This window comes from Atta colombica, unplaced genomic scaffold (assembly GCF_001594045.1).
Source record: "Atta colombica isolate Treedump-2 unplaced genomic scaffold, Acol1.0 scaffold186, whole genome shotgun sequence".
Classification (NCBI taxonomy): Eukaryota; Metazoa; Arthropoda; class Insecta; order Hymenoptera; family Formicidae; genus Atta; species Atta colombica.
In genome coordinates this window covers 125,346-137,107 of record NW_017259278.1, presented here as the reverse complement: position 1 = coordinate 137,107, position 11,762 = coordinate 125,346, and the positions used below count along the sequence as shown (strand labels likewise).

The window sequence follows — 11,762 nt, the reverse complement described above, 5'->3', positions numbered from 1 at the left end:
ACTAAAATCTCGGTGATCTAATGACTTAGGATGCTTGTACGGAATACAAGAGATCCGGGTTCAAGTCCTGGCCGAGATAATATGTTTCGCAATAAATTTTTTTATTGACAGCTTTTCAACATATTAACATCTTTATATGATGTTTGATTATAGCATCAAATTATTAAAAATTATTTGCCAATTCGTTTAATTCGCGATTATTAGAATAGTTTTAATTGGGTTTATAATCGGAAAAAATAATTCAGCGCGCAGTTTGAAAAGATTACAATATGATATATAAGCAAGTACATATATAAGTACATATATAAATAATATATTAGTAATTCAAGTTTGAATTATTTAAAACAATGAAGATCCAGCTTTGACCGTAATAGGCATTTAAAATTTTTAATATTGATCATGTTTTCACATATGCAATCTAAAATAAAGATTCTTAATATTCTTTATTTATACTTTCTTTATCTATATTTTTGCTTTATTAAAAATTGCTGAATATTGATTTTCAATAATTGTTTATTTAAATACTATCAGAAAAATAGCAAGAGACAAAAATGTTTGTTTATTTTCTTCTCATAAAGTTCTGAGAATTTTTTCAGAATTTTTTAATATCGTATTTTCTCATGTTGATATAAATAGTTGCCAATAAGAAAATTGCAATACTAAAAAGTTGATAAAAAATTCTGAAAAAAATTTTATAGCTCCATGAGAAGAAAATAAATAATTTTTGTCTCTTGCTATTTTTCTGTAAAATTGATAATATTTGAGTAAAAAATTATTGAACAATATTCGGCAATTTTTAATAATTAATATCTTAAGTATTGCGAAAATTATAAAATAGTAGAGGACTTTTCGACTCAGTTTAATTTGCTACATCTACATACAAATGCTTTGTCAAAACTTACCGGACACCCTGTATATTAATGAGTATGTTTGTAATGCCCATCCATGGAATGGAAGTGATAAGTTATAATACTATATACATATAACGCCGTTACTTTTCTTATCTTACACTATTATAATAATGATTTGGCAATGATGAATTTTTTTTTTGTAAATGGAAATGGAGGAGTTCGCCCTGATGATCTTGATTTTGACATATATTGTCAAGATCATGACACTAACCGAATGACACCAATTTGTTATTCGTTACAAAGTTATTAAAGAAGAAAAGATTGAAAAATAACATTTCTTTTTTATTATTATAGAATAAAAATTCTTTGCTTTGAAATAAATGTTCTATTTTAAAAACAAAAATTTTCTTTGAAAACCTTATTTTCGCATAATTTTTATTTTTAAAATAAAAAATATTTTTAAAACAGAAAATTTACGATTTTATAATGACTTTTCATTTGGAGTAAAATCCCACCTCCTTCTGCTTAAGACGATTTTTTACACAAAGCGAGATCTCCACTCCACCTTCTCTCTGTTTAGGTACGCACGACTTTTCACGCGAAATAAAGTTTTTGCGTAAGAACATTCGATTTTCTATCTTATATTTACATGTATACAATAATAGAGACATAGAGTTAGATACATTCTCTATGTTCAATAGTTGTAGAATTTTTCAATGAATGAATGTATTGAATAAAGTATTTTTTTGTGAATTCACGAATTCATGTGGAACAGCACATTTATATAGGATGATCCCTTTCAATCAGACTTCGACATTAAAATACATAGAAAATATTTAATTCTGAACCAAAAGTTTCCTATAAATATGGATTAAAAAATGCTTGCTTAAAAAGTTATCGCCTAAAAATCTCTGAAATCACGATTATGATATATACATTTTTATAAATATCAGAGAATGTATGTATTTTTTAACAAAAAATATCGAAACAAAAGTTGTACAAAATTAAATTATCTTTCAAATGAAATCAAAACGATTACAGTGCGTTCTATAGATTTCGAGATAATAAGTTTCAAATGTATAAAAAAAGTGTTTTTTTTTTATCGACATAAAGCTTTTTTAAAGATATTCTTCATATTTATGCTTCATGTTTATTTTTAAAAATATTCTTCACATTTATGAGTAACAGTATAGAAATATAGAAGAGTTAAAAAAAATTAATTTCTTGGAAAAAATCAAAGTATTTTCAAAAAAGCTCTTCGTTCTCTGTAATTTCCGTTTCGGTGCTTTGTATTGAAAAATGCATACATTTTCTGATATTCGTAAAAATATATAAAATAATCGTGATTTCAGAGGTTTTGGGCGACTTTTTAAGTAAGCATTTTTCGACCTACATATTTATAGGAAATTTGCTCAAAATTAAATTTCCTATAAATTCTCAAGTTCCGGCTGAAATGTGAAATGAGGATCATCTTGTAGACCTTGAAAAGTTATGCGCTACTATATAAAAATAAAACTTATAAGAGATAATGTTTTCAAAGAAAATTTTTGCTCTTTTAAGAGAATTCTAAAGTGAAGCCCGAACTTCGACGAGATCACCAAAGGTTTTAGCACCGCTATTTTACAGTGATATATCTTTATGTATTACCACATCAATATCTCATGCAACCCATGATACACACAGTCGCATGTTCGTATCAATTTTCGTATAATAAATTCGCGATAAAGTATCTAAGTCTAAATCTAAAAACTCAACATTATTTGTTCATGCAAACTACATGTCTGTGGATTACTATTTCGTAAGTATGATTGTAAAACTTTCGTATCAAATGTTGTCATAACAGCTTGAGACGCCATGCTACACTAAGAAATGGTAAAAATAATATTAATTTCGAAATTTTTGATCGTTCTTGACATAAACTCCACCTCACAGACACGCATTAATGCATATTTTAATCCTAAAAAAGAATTTGAATCTGTAAAAAAAGAAAAAATTTGTTATACAAAAATTATATGATTTAGTCGATAATACCGACGACTTTAGAAGAAAATTTCCTCTTAAAGCTGAAAATTTATGTTAAAGTAGATGATTTTTGTTCTATATAATAGAAGAGAGATATTATTTTTTAAAACTTTTTTTTCTTAATAATTTTTTAACGAATAATAAACGACGACTAAAACTTGTTAAAAGTCTCTCATGCCTTTGCCACAACATATATCAAAGATAAAGTCATCGATGGGCTTCTCCTATCACCATATTTATTCTTTTTATGTCAGAACCTAACATCAGGATTGGAAAATCACTCGATAGGTACTTATAACAAAGATATACGTTATTGAAAAAATTAACTCAGCATTTGTAACGAATTATTTTTTAATCATTAGAGGAAAGCCCCCTATTATGAGATAGGCGCCTAATATTAGGTGTACAACTTTGCTTCCGCCGTTTTCCTATATGACTTTAGCGGTAAGTGATGGTCGAAATAAATAGATCATAGTCATACAATAAACTTGGGCATCTGTCATCAACATAACTCCATAGAAACATTAATCGATTTGTGTCTGCATCATAAAGTTATTCTCGATTGAAAATGTCAGTTTACGAACCAAATTCTCGTCATTTGCGGGAGGTTTTAATTTTTTGCTTCAATATGAAGAAATCCACGGCTGAGGCTCATCGAATGCTCTCAAATACTTATAGTGAGGCCGCTATTAGTGAAAGAACGTGTTATGAGTGGTTTTAACGCTTCAAGAACGGTGATTTTGACGTCCAAAGTCATGCTCTGTATTTGGTGGGACCAGCTCGGCGTAGTGTATTATGAACTGTTAAAACCGACTGAAACAACCATAGGCGATCGGTATCGAACGCAATTGATGCGTTTGAGCCGAACATTGAAAGACAAACGGCTGCAATACAACGAGAGACACGATAAAGTGATTTTGCAGCATGACAATGCTCGACCCCATGTTGCGAAAGTGGTCAAGACATACTTGGAAACGTTGAAATGGGAAGTCCTACCCCACCCGTATTCTCCAGACGTTGCTCCCTCTGACTATCACTTGTTTCGATCAATGGCACACGGCCTGGCTGACCAGCACTTCCGGTCTTATGAAGAAGTAAAAAATTGGATCGATTCGTGGATAGCCTCAAAAGATGACCAGTTTTTTCGACGCGGGATTCGTACGCTACCCGAAAGATGGGAGAAAGTAGTGGCCAGCGATGGACAATACTTTGAATCATAAATGTATAACCAGTTTTTTACAATAAAGCCTCGAATTTCGGAAAAAAAACGGCGGAAGCAAAGTTGTACACCTAATAGTTTAATTATCTTTTTAAGATGCCCAATTGAATTATTAAAATTATTAAAATTGCTTGTCAATTTAATTTATAATACTACTACAGCAGTTTAATTGCGTTTATAAGTCAAGAAAATCAATTCGGCGCGCAGTTATAGAATGATTGTAAATATGGTATATATGCAAGTATACATATATTATATATATATACATATATATACATATATATATATATATTTATTCAGATTGAATTATTTAAGCATTAAAGACCTAGCTTTGACCACTACGGTCTTTATTTCTATTTCTTATTGTTGAATTTTTTAAATGTATGATTCAAATAGTAAAATTCTTATTGTCAATATTACTTCCACCATGCCTGATAATGCCAATACATATAGTTAAATTCATAGCTAATACCGAGCTTATCTCTGTGTGTCTATGTTCTTTTTGCCTCTTAGATCTTTATCATATATGTAACATAATGCACTATGTATCATCAAGCGCGTGAAAGCATTATAATGTTCTATCAATAAATAAAAGTATGTGCTTAGATATATTCGATCGTCGTATATTGAAGAGACAAGAGCTAGAGGTTATTCACCGATATGATCTGATTTATCCAGCCGATGTATGAGGAGACTTTTACGTATACACCCGGTACATTTTGACGACCGCAACCGAATCCCCAAGACACTAATCCGGCCAGCTCATAAAAACCGTCATCTTGACATACCAGAGGACCTCCACCGTCGCCCTGAACATTAAAAAACATAATTAATTAGTTTCGTTTGATTGAAACATTTGCAATGAAAAATTTTATACAATGTGTTATGACAATTATATTCTGACATGGCATTAAATATAGAGATAATATTTTTCAAGTGTAAAGTTAGCTCTCCTTTTTTTCGAAAATTATAACTTTGATAATTTTTCAGATTGATCTCAATTTGTTCTACATTGTTCCAAAGCGATCTTATTCCGAATGATTCTCCAATAAAACAAAAAAAACCGATTTTTTTTTGCTACGCCCTCTTTTTTTAAAAATCAAATAATTTCTGCTACAGGTTATTCTAGTTATTCCAAATATTATTTCAAAAGGACAATTTTAAGTCGAATGGAAATTACAGAAAATGAAAAAAAAGCATTTTGCAATAAACGGACTCTTGGACCAAAAGTAAACATTCTATCTCCTTCTTGTTCCAATGAAGAATTTTATATTTTTAGTTGTCTTAATTCTATTACACATATCATTCTGCAGTATGAATCTCGCTATCGGTTCTTCCAAAAATCGAAAAAAAATGTATTTCTTATAGCAAGAGGAAACATACTCTTTTCGTATTCCAATGGAAAATTTTTGTTCTGAGATGTTCTAGTCTTATGAAACAAGTTCTGCAGTATAAATCTTGTATCGCTATCGATTTTTTCAAAAATCGAAAAAAATGTATTGGGTTGTCCGGAAAGTTCATGCCGACTAACCTATATAATTTAATAAATGTATATTAAAATTTAAATCTTCTGCGTTTCAATTTTCCTTCAACATCGGCACGAATTTTCCGGACAACTCAATATTTTTTTGCAGGTATCATCAAGAGTAAATGCTTTCTTTCATGTTTCAATTGAGAACTTCTGTTCTGAGTAATTTTAGTTCTATATTGTGTTCCAATGGAGAACTTTTTGTTCTTAATAGTTTTAGACCTACACGAAACATAATTTTGCATTATGAATCTCTCAACGAAATTCATACTGTAGAACTGTGTTTCGTAGGGCTAGAACAACTAAAAATATAAAATTCTGCATTTGAACAAGAAAGAGATGGTACTTTTTGTCTGAGAGTCCGTTTGTCGAAAAATGTTTCTTTTTATTCTGCGATTTCATACGGAATTGTTCTTTTGGAACAATGTTTGGAAAAACTAAAACAATCTATAGCGATAATGAATTGTTTAACTTTTAAAACGGTAGGAGGCCTACCAAAAAGAATTTTTTTTTTTCGTTTTATTATATATTGGAGAATCGTTCGCAATAAGATAATATCGCCTTGAAATAATGTAGAACAAATTGAAAACAATCTGGAACAATTGTCAAAATTGTAATTTTCAAAAAAAGGGGAACTAATTTCACATTCATATTTTCTTCAATATCACAAAATGATACCTGACACGCGTCATTTCCCTGTTCGCCACCGGCACAGAAACTACTTGCTGGTAAAATAAAGATCTTCTCGGTCACGGCGTTCACTTTTCTTATGCATTCAGCATCACTGACGATCGGTATTTCCGCTTCACGTACTCGAAGAGGTATAGGACCGGCTGTAAAATATTGCCACATGTTGCGTAAGCAATAATAATTTACACACTACGATGTTTATTCTTTAAAGAGAGAAATACACAATATCAAATGATATATGAAGAATTTACCTTCTCCCATGTATCCATAACCAGTAACTGTACATCTTTTACCAGCTGTGTGACTAACACCCCGCGCGGGCAAACAAACTAGACAAACTCCATCTTTCAGTTCTGCTTGACCATGAAGCTTTAATAAAGCGATATCATTATCGAGCGTCTGGCTATTGTGATTATGATGTATGTATGTCGTTGCGACACGCAAGGTTTGAGCACCGGGGCTTCCGTATTTACGAGTGAGATCATGATCACCCACTCTTACATAGATTGCGTCGCCGGTCCTTACGATACTGGAAACAAGTGCTTTTTCCTATTTTTCCAGTTTTCAGATTCGTTCCACACATATGCAGAAGACAAATGACATTTACTTACTTTGTGACACAATGCGCTGCAGTAAGAACCCATTGTGTTCCTATCAGCGCGCCTCCACACAGATATTGATTGAGAGAATTTATCAACGCGACTTGCCAACACCATTCGTTGGCATCTGCATCTTCACCGCCTACAACGCGCGCGATTCTTTCGGAATTTCGTGCCTGGATTGGACCCCGTGAGGTCCCCTTCACGCCGCAAACATATTTACTGTACACCGGACTTCTAGTAGTAGTGATAATCGTCGTCGTTTCATCTAAAAAGTTAATGATCTTTTAGCATACACAGATATATTTAACCGACTTTAACTTAAATTTGAATTAGCTTTTAACTTGAATTACAATTAGTTAATTTTAACTTGCATTTGAATTAGTATTTAATTTATATTAGGTGTACAACTTTGCTTCCGCCGTTTTTTTCTTCTTCCGCCGAAATTCGAGGCTTTATTGTAAAAAACTGGTTATACATTTATGATTCAAAGTATTGTCCATCGCTGGCCACTACTTTCTCCCATCTTTCGGGTAGCGTACGAATCCCGCGTCGAAAAAACTGGTCATCTTTTGAGGCTATCCACGAATCGATCCAATTTTTTACTTCTTCATAAGACCGGAAGTGCTGATCAGCCAGGCCGTGTGCCATTGATCGAAACAAGTGATAGTCAGAGGGAGCAACGTCTGGAGAATACGGCGGGTGGGGTAGGACTTCCCATTTCAATGTTTCCAAGTATGTCTTGACCACTTTCGCAACATGGGGTCGAGCATTGTCATGCTGCAAAATCACTTTATCGTGTCTCTCGTTGTATTGCGGCCATTTGTCTTTCAATGCTCGGCTCAAACGCATCAATTGCGTTCGATACCGATCGCCTGTGATTATTTCAGTCGGTTTTGACAGTTCATAATACACTACGCCGAGCTGGTCCCACCAAATACAGAGCATGACCTTGGACATCAAAATCACCGTTCTTGAAGCATTGAAACCACTCACGACACGTTCTTTCACTAATAGCGGCCTCACCATAAGTATTTGAGAGCATTCGATGAGCCTCAGCCGCAGATTTCTTCATATTGAAGCAAAAAATTAAAACCTCCCGCAAATGACGAGAATTTGACTCGTAAACTGACATTTTCAATGGAGAATAACTTTATGATGCAGACACAAATCGACTAATGTTTCTATGGGGTTATGTTGACAGATGCCCAAGTTTATTGTATGATATCTATGATCTATTTATTTCGATCACCAATTACCGCTAAAGCCATCTATAGGAAAACGGCGGAAGCAAAATTGTACATCTAATACTTGATTTAGCTAGCTTTGGATTGAATTTCAATTTGTTTTTAGTTTACATTTGAATTAATCGACTTTAACTTAGCTTGAATCAACCTGTATCTTGAATTTAAATCGATTTTTAACTTGAATTTGAATCATTCTGTAATTTAAATTTAATCGACAATTTTCGCAATTTCTAGTAATTTTATGATTTCACAAAGTAATGAGAGATTTTTCAATTCCTAGATACTTACACAACGTGGTGAGTGGGGTAGTATAAGGTCGCGAAGTAACGTGAAATATGTCGTTCCTGTTGGTTAGAATCGACTCCGTAGAATTTTCATCGTGGAATTCTTTTATCAGAGATTTCGGTGCACAGCACTGATGGCCCTGTTTTTTGCACTTGAATAAATTCGTCAGCTCAGCATTTCCTACGCATGTATGAATAAACATAAGACACTATTCATGTGAAGCGCGCATTCTTCGCGCGTACTTACTGAAACAGGTAAATGATAAGTAAGATACAATGCAGGAACCGGGACAATCCGGACGTGGGTCCGGTGGTAATGATATCGTTGTCGGCGGTCGTGGAATAGGTCTTGGTCTCGAAGTCTGAAACGTCTCGCAAGAAAATTACAAAGATTACTAAAAAAAAAATTATAAATGAATAAACTGCAATTTCTTGTTTATTATTGTACATTATTTGCATATTATTGTACATTATTTTCGCGTAGAATTTTTTCTATATTTACAAATTGATCAACTCGGACAAACTGTGAATCATAAGTTAATTACCTGCGACGAGCTTTTTGTATTATCGCAGCAGATATAACTGGATTGACAAGTTGACGTTTTCGTTATGATTACATTCGGTCGCTCACAAAAGGCTGCCATAAGGGTTAATAGGCAAAAACCAGGGCACGTTGGTAGCTTTAGTTGAGGAGCTTTCGTGGATGGCTGAATTGTCGTTGCCGTTTCCTTCCAAAAGAAATGATATACTTACTGCTGTGAACAACTTTAGGCTACTCTCTAAATTTCATCAAAAGTGGCCATATTTTTGCTCTTTTTTCAAGAGTTAATTTTCAGTCTTTTCGAATGAGATTTCACTATGAAATTTAGAAAGTAATCTTATTAAAATTATAATACCAAATTATAATATCGCTTAATGATCTCCTAAGCTTCAAGATAATCTTTTCGTTTTTTCTCCGAAACGCATTCATGAATACGTTAAATTAATGCATTTATGAAAGACAGTATAGCTTTCGTTAAGGTACTCAAATGTTAAATCTCATTACCGCTTTTTGCGGTTCACTGATACAGCAAACCGTTAACACAGAATCATCGGGAGGACAATCCGCATATGCGTCGACATTCTCGCAGAAAAGAGCAGATAGACCACTCATGCATCTTCCTTTGCATGGCTTGAATGATACTGGCTTAGGTCTTGTTGTTGTTGTTGTTGTTGCTGCTGTCGATGGTTGTCTAGTAGCAGTTAACGTTGTTATCATCGTCGTCATTGTCGTCGCAGTGGCAATTGTAGAAACGCTCGTCGATAATGATGTGTTTGGTCTCACTGTTGTCAACAAGGATGAGGCCTTACTGTCACTTGCGCTGTTCTTTTCATCGAAACGAGTAGAGTTCAGGCGGTCGATTACCAGGAGCTCAGGTGGTGGAGACTCCCCGAAGGCATCTCTGGATACGCAGCACTTGTAGCCAGGCTTGCATAGGGTGTCTATTATCAGCACGGCATCACAATAATCGGCGATTCTTTCGGCCATGCATATGCCCAAACAAGCTTTAACTAAAAATCATCATTATCGTTTTAATTCGCTAATAGTATACAATGTAGACCAAGAGCCACTGTAATGATTTTATTACTCATAGCAACAAGTATGGAAAGTGTGGGTAATCTTTCATTTCATATAAAAACCATATTTAAGCCCAATCGCTTGAAGAAGAAATGATGGTTTCAAAATGTTGCAGATTTTGAGCATTTTTATTGAAAGCGTCAAAGTTGAATGTTGTTGCAATTAATAGTTTGTACCCTTATTTCAAGAAGAGAAAACTCCTCAAAAGAGTGCAAGATGTCGCCATACTTATCGCTACGAGTAACAAAATCACTACCAGTGGTTTCTTGGTTTAATGTATTTCTTTGCTGATTTTCTGGAAATGCTAGTCTTAATGATACCAGAATATTTTCTGTAATTATAAATAATAAGAATAAACAACTATTTACTTTTTATATAGACAGCCATTATACAAAGTTATATATCATAAGTTTTTCTTTAATTATTGACTTTAATTATAAATTACTGAGTTTAAATGTTGTATGATAAATTAATTTGTAGATTTTTTCAAACATTTCAATGGTTAAAGAAGGATGTTAAAAAAAAAGTATCGATTTTGACTCCCAAGATAAATCTGAACTGAAAGAAAACTTTGGAAAATCATTGTGTAGGTTTTCAGAAAACAAGAAATAACAATTGTTTTTCCGGGAAGTGGTGAGAATATTGTTAAGATAGATTAAATATAGTAAAAAATGATATTATCAAGAGACGCGATAGCGTTTTCTATCAAGTATATTTTCGAAATTTAATTTAAAAACATTAAAAACATCTTTTTTATATTATTATGAAGGGATAATATTATATATGTCATGAAAAATATTGTACATCCTTTACAGGAAGGAGGACGCCTATGAAATTAAAAATTGCCTTGGTAATCTAAAGGCTTAGGACAGAATACAAGAGATCTGAGTTCAACTGGATAATATTTTTCGCAATAAATTTATTTACAATTTTTCAGCACATTAACATTTTTCTAATATGATGCCTGATTGAGCATCGAATTATTAAAAATTACTTGTTAATTTGATTTAATTTGTGATATTATTATAATAGTTTAATTGCGTTTATTAGTCCGGAAAATCAGTTTAGTGCGCAGTTCAAATGACAACAAATATGATATATAAGCATATTTATACGCACTGGCAGGAAGGATGTCCCCTGGAGTTTAGCGCGTGACATTACATTATATTATATTTTTTTATTTTGTTATATGTTCTTATATTTAACTAAATTTATATTTAAATTTATATTTAACTGTAAATTTAACTGTAAATTTTAATTTTAATTTATTTTTGCAATCTTGCGATACAAAATATTAATTTGCACACTGCAAATTTAGAAATGCATGCAAAGCTATTACAATGAGTAATAGCTCAAAATTACACGTAATGTTGTAATTATGCACAAAATTTTTTACAGTATTAAAAATTTTTATACACAATTCTAACACTTTGTGCATAATAAAAGTATAATATTATTATGAATATTGACGAGCGAGAGACACTGGGGCATCTCATACTAGTAATAAATGTGTGAGACAGCGAAAAAACATCGCGAGTCGGCATCACGTTCAATTATGCTTTCTCTTTTAATGTGCGCCTTGCGCTAAGAATATCGGAGTGCCTCTTACTAGCTTTCTCTCTTCGTGCTCTGCGCCTTCTCTGTGTTCCAGTAACACATACGTGCTTCGGTACGAGTGTGTAACGCCGCGCGTCGAACGTCAGA

The 11,762-nt window shown here is 32.8% G+C and overlaps 1 protein-coding gene across 1 annotated transcript in view; it reads right to left on the bottom strand.

The window, feature by feature from the left end:
* Window positions 1–4,733: 4,733 nt before the first annotated feature.
* Window positions 4,734–11,762, bottom strand: part of LOC108686482 (serine proteinase stubble-like) — a 68,919-nt gene continuing 61,890 nt past the window's right edge. The window contains exons 4-11 of the mRNA XM_018191819.1: window positions 9,486–9,991; window positions 8,986–9,168; window positions 8,688–8,811; window positions 8,445–8,621; window positions 6,922–7,177; window positions 6,562–6,839; window positions 6,299–6,453; window positions 4,734–4,901 (exon numbers count right to left, since the gene is read on the bottom strand). Of these exons, the coding sequence (XP_018047308.1) occupies window positions 4,734–4,901; window positions 6,299–6,453; window positions 6,562–6,839; window positions 6,922–7,177; window positions 8,445–8,621; window positions 8,688–8,811; window positions 8,986–9,168; window positions 9,486–9,991 (1,847 nt within the window). The remainder of the gene's footprint in view (window positions 4,902–6,298; window positions 6,454–6,561; window positions 6,840–6,921; window positions 7,178–8,444; window positions 8,622–8,687; window positions 8,812–8,985; window positions 9,169–9,485; window positions 9,992–11,762) is intronic.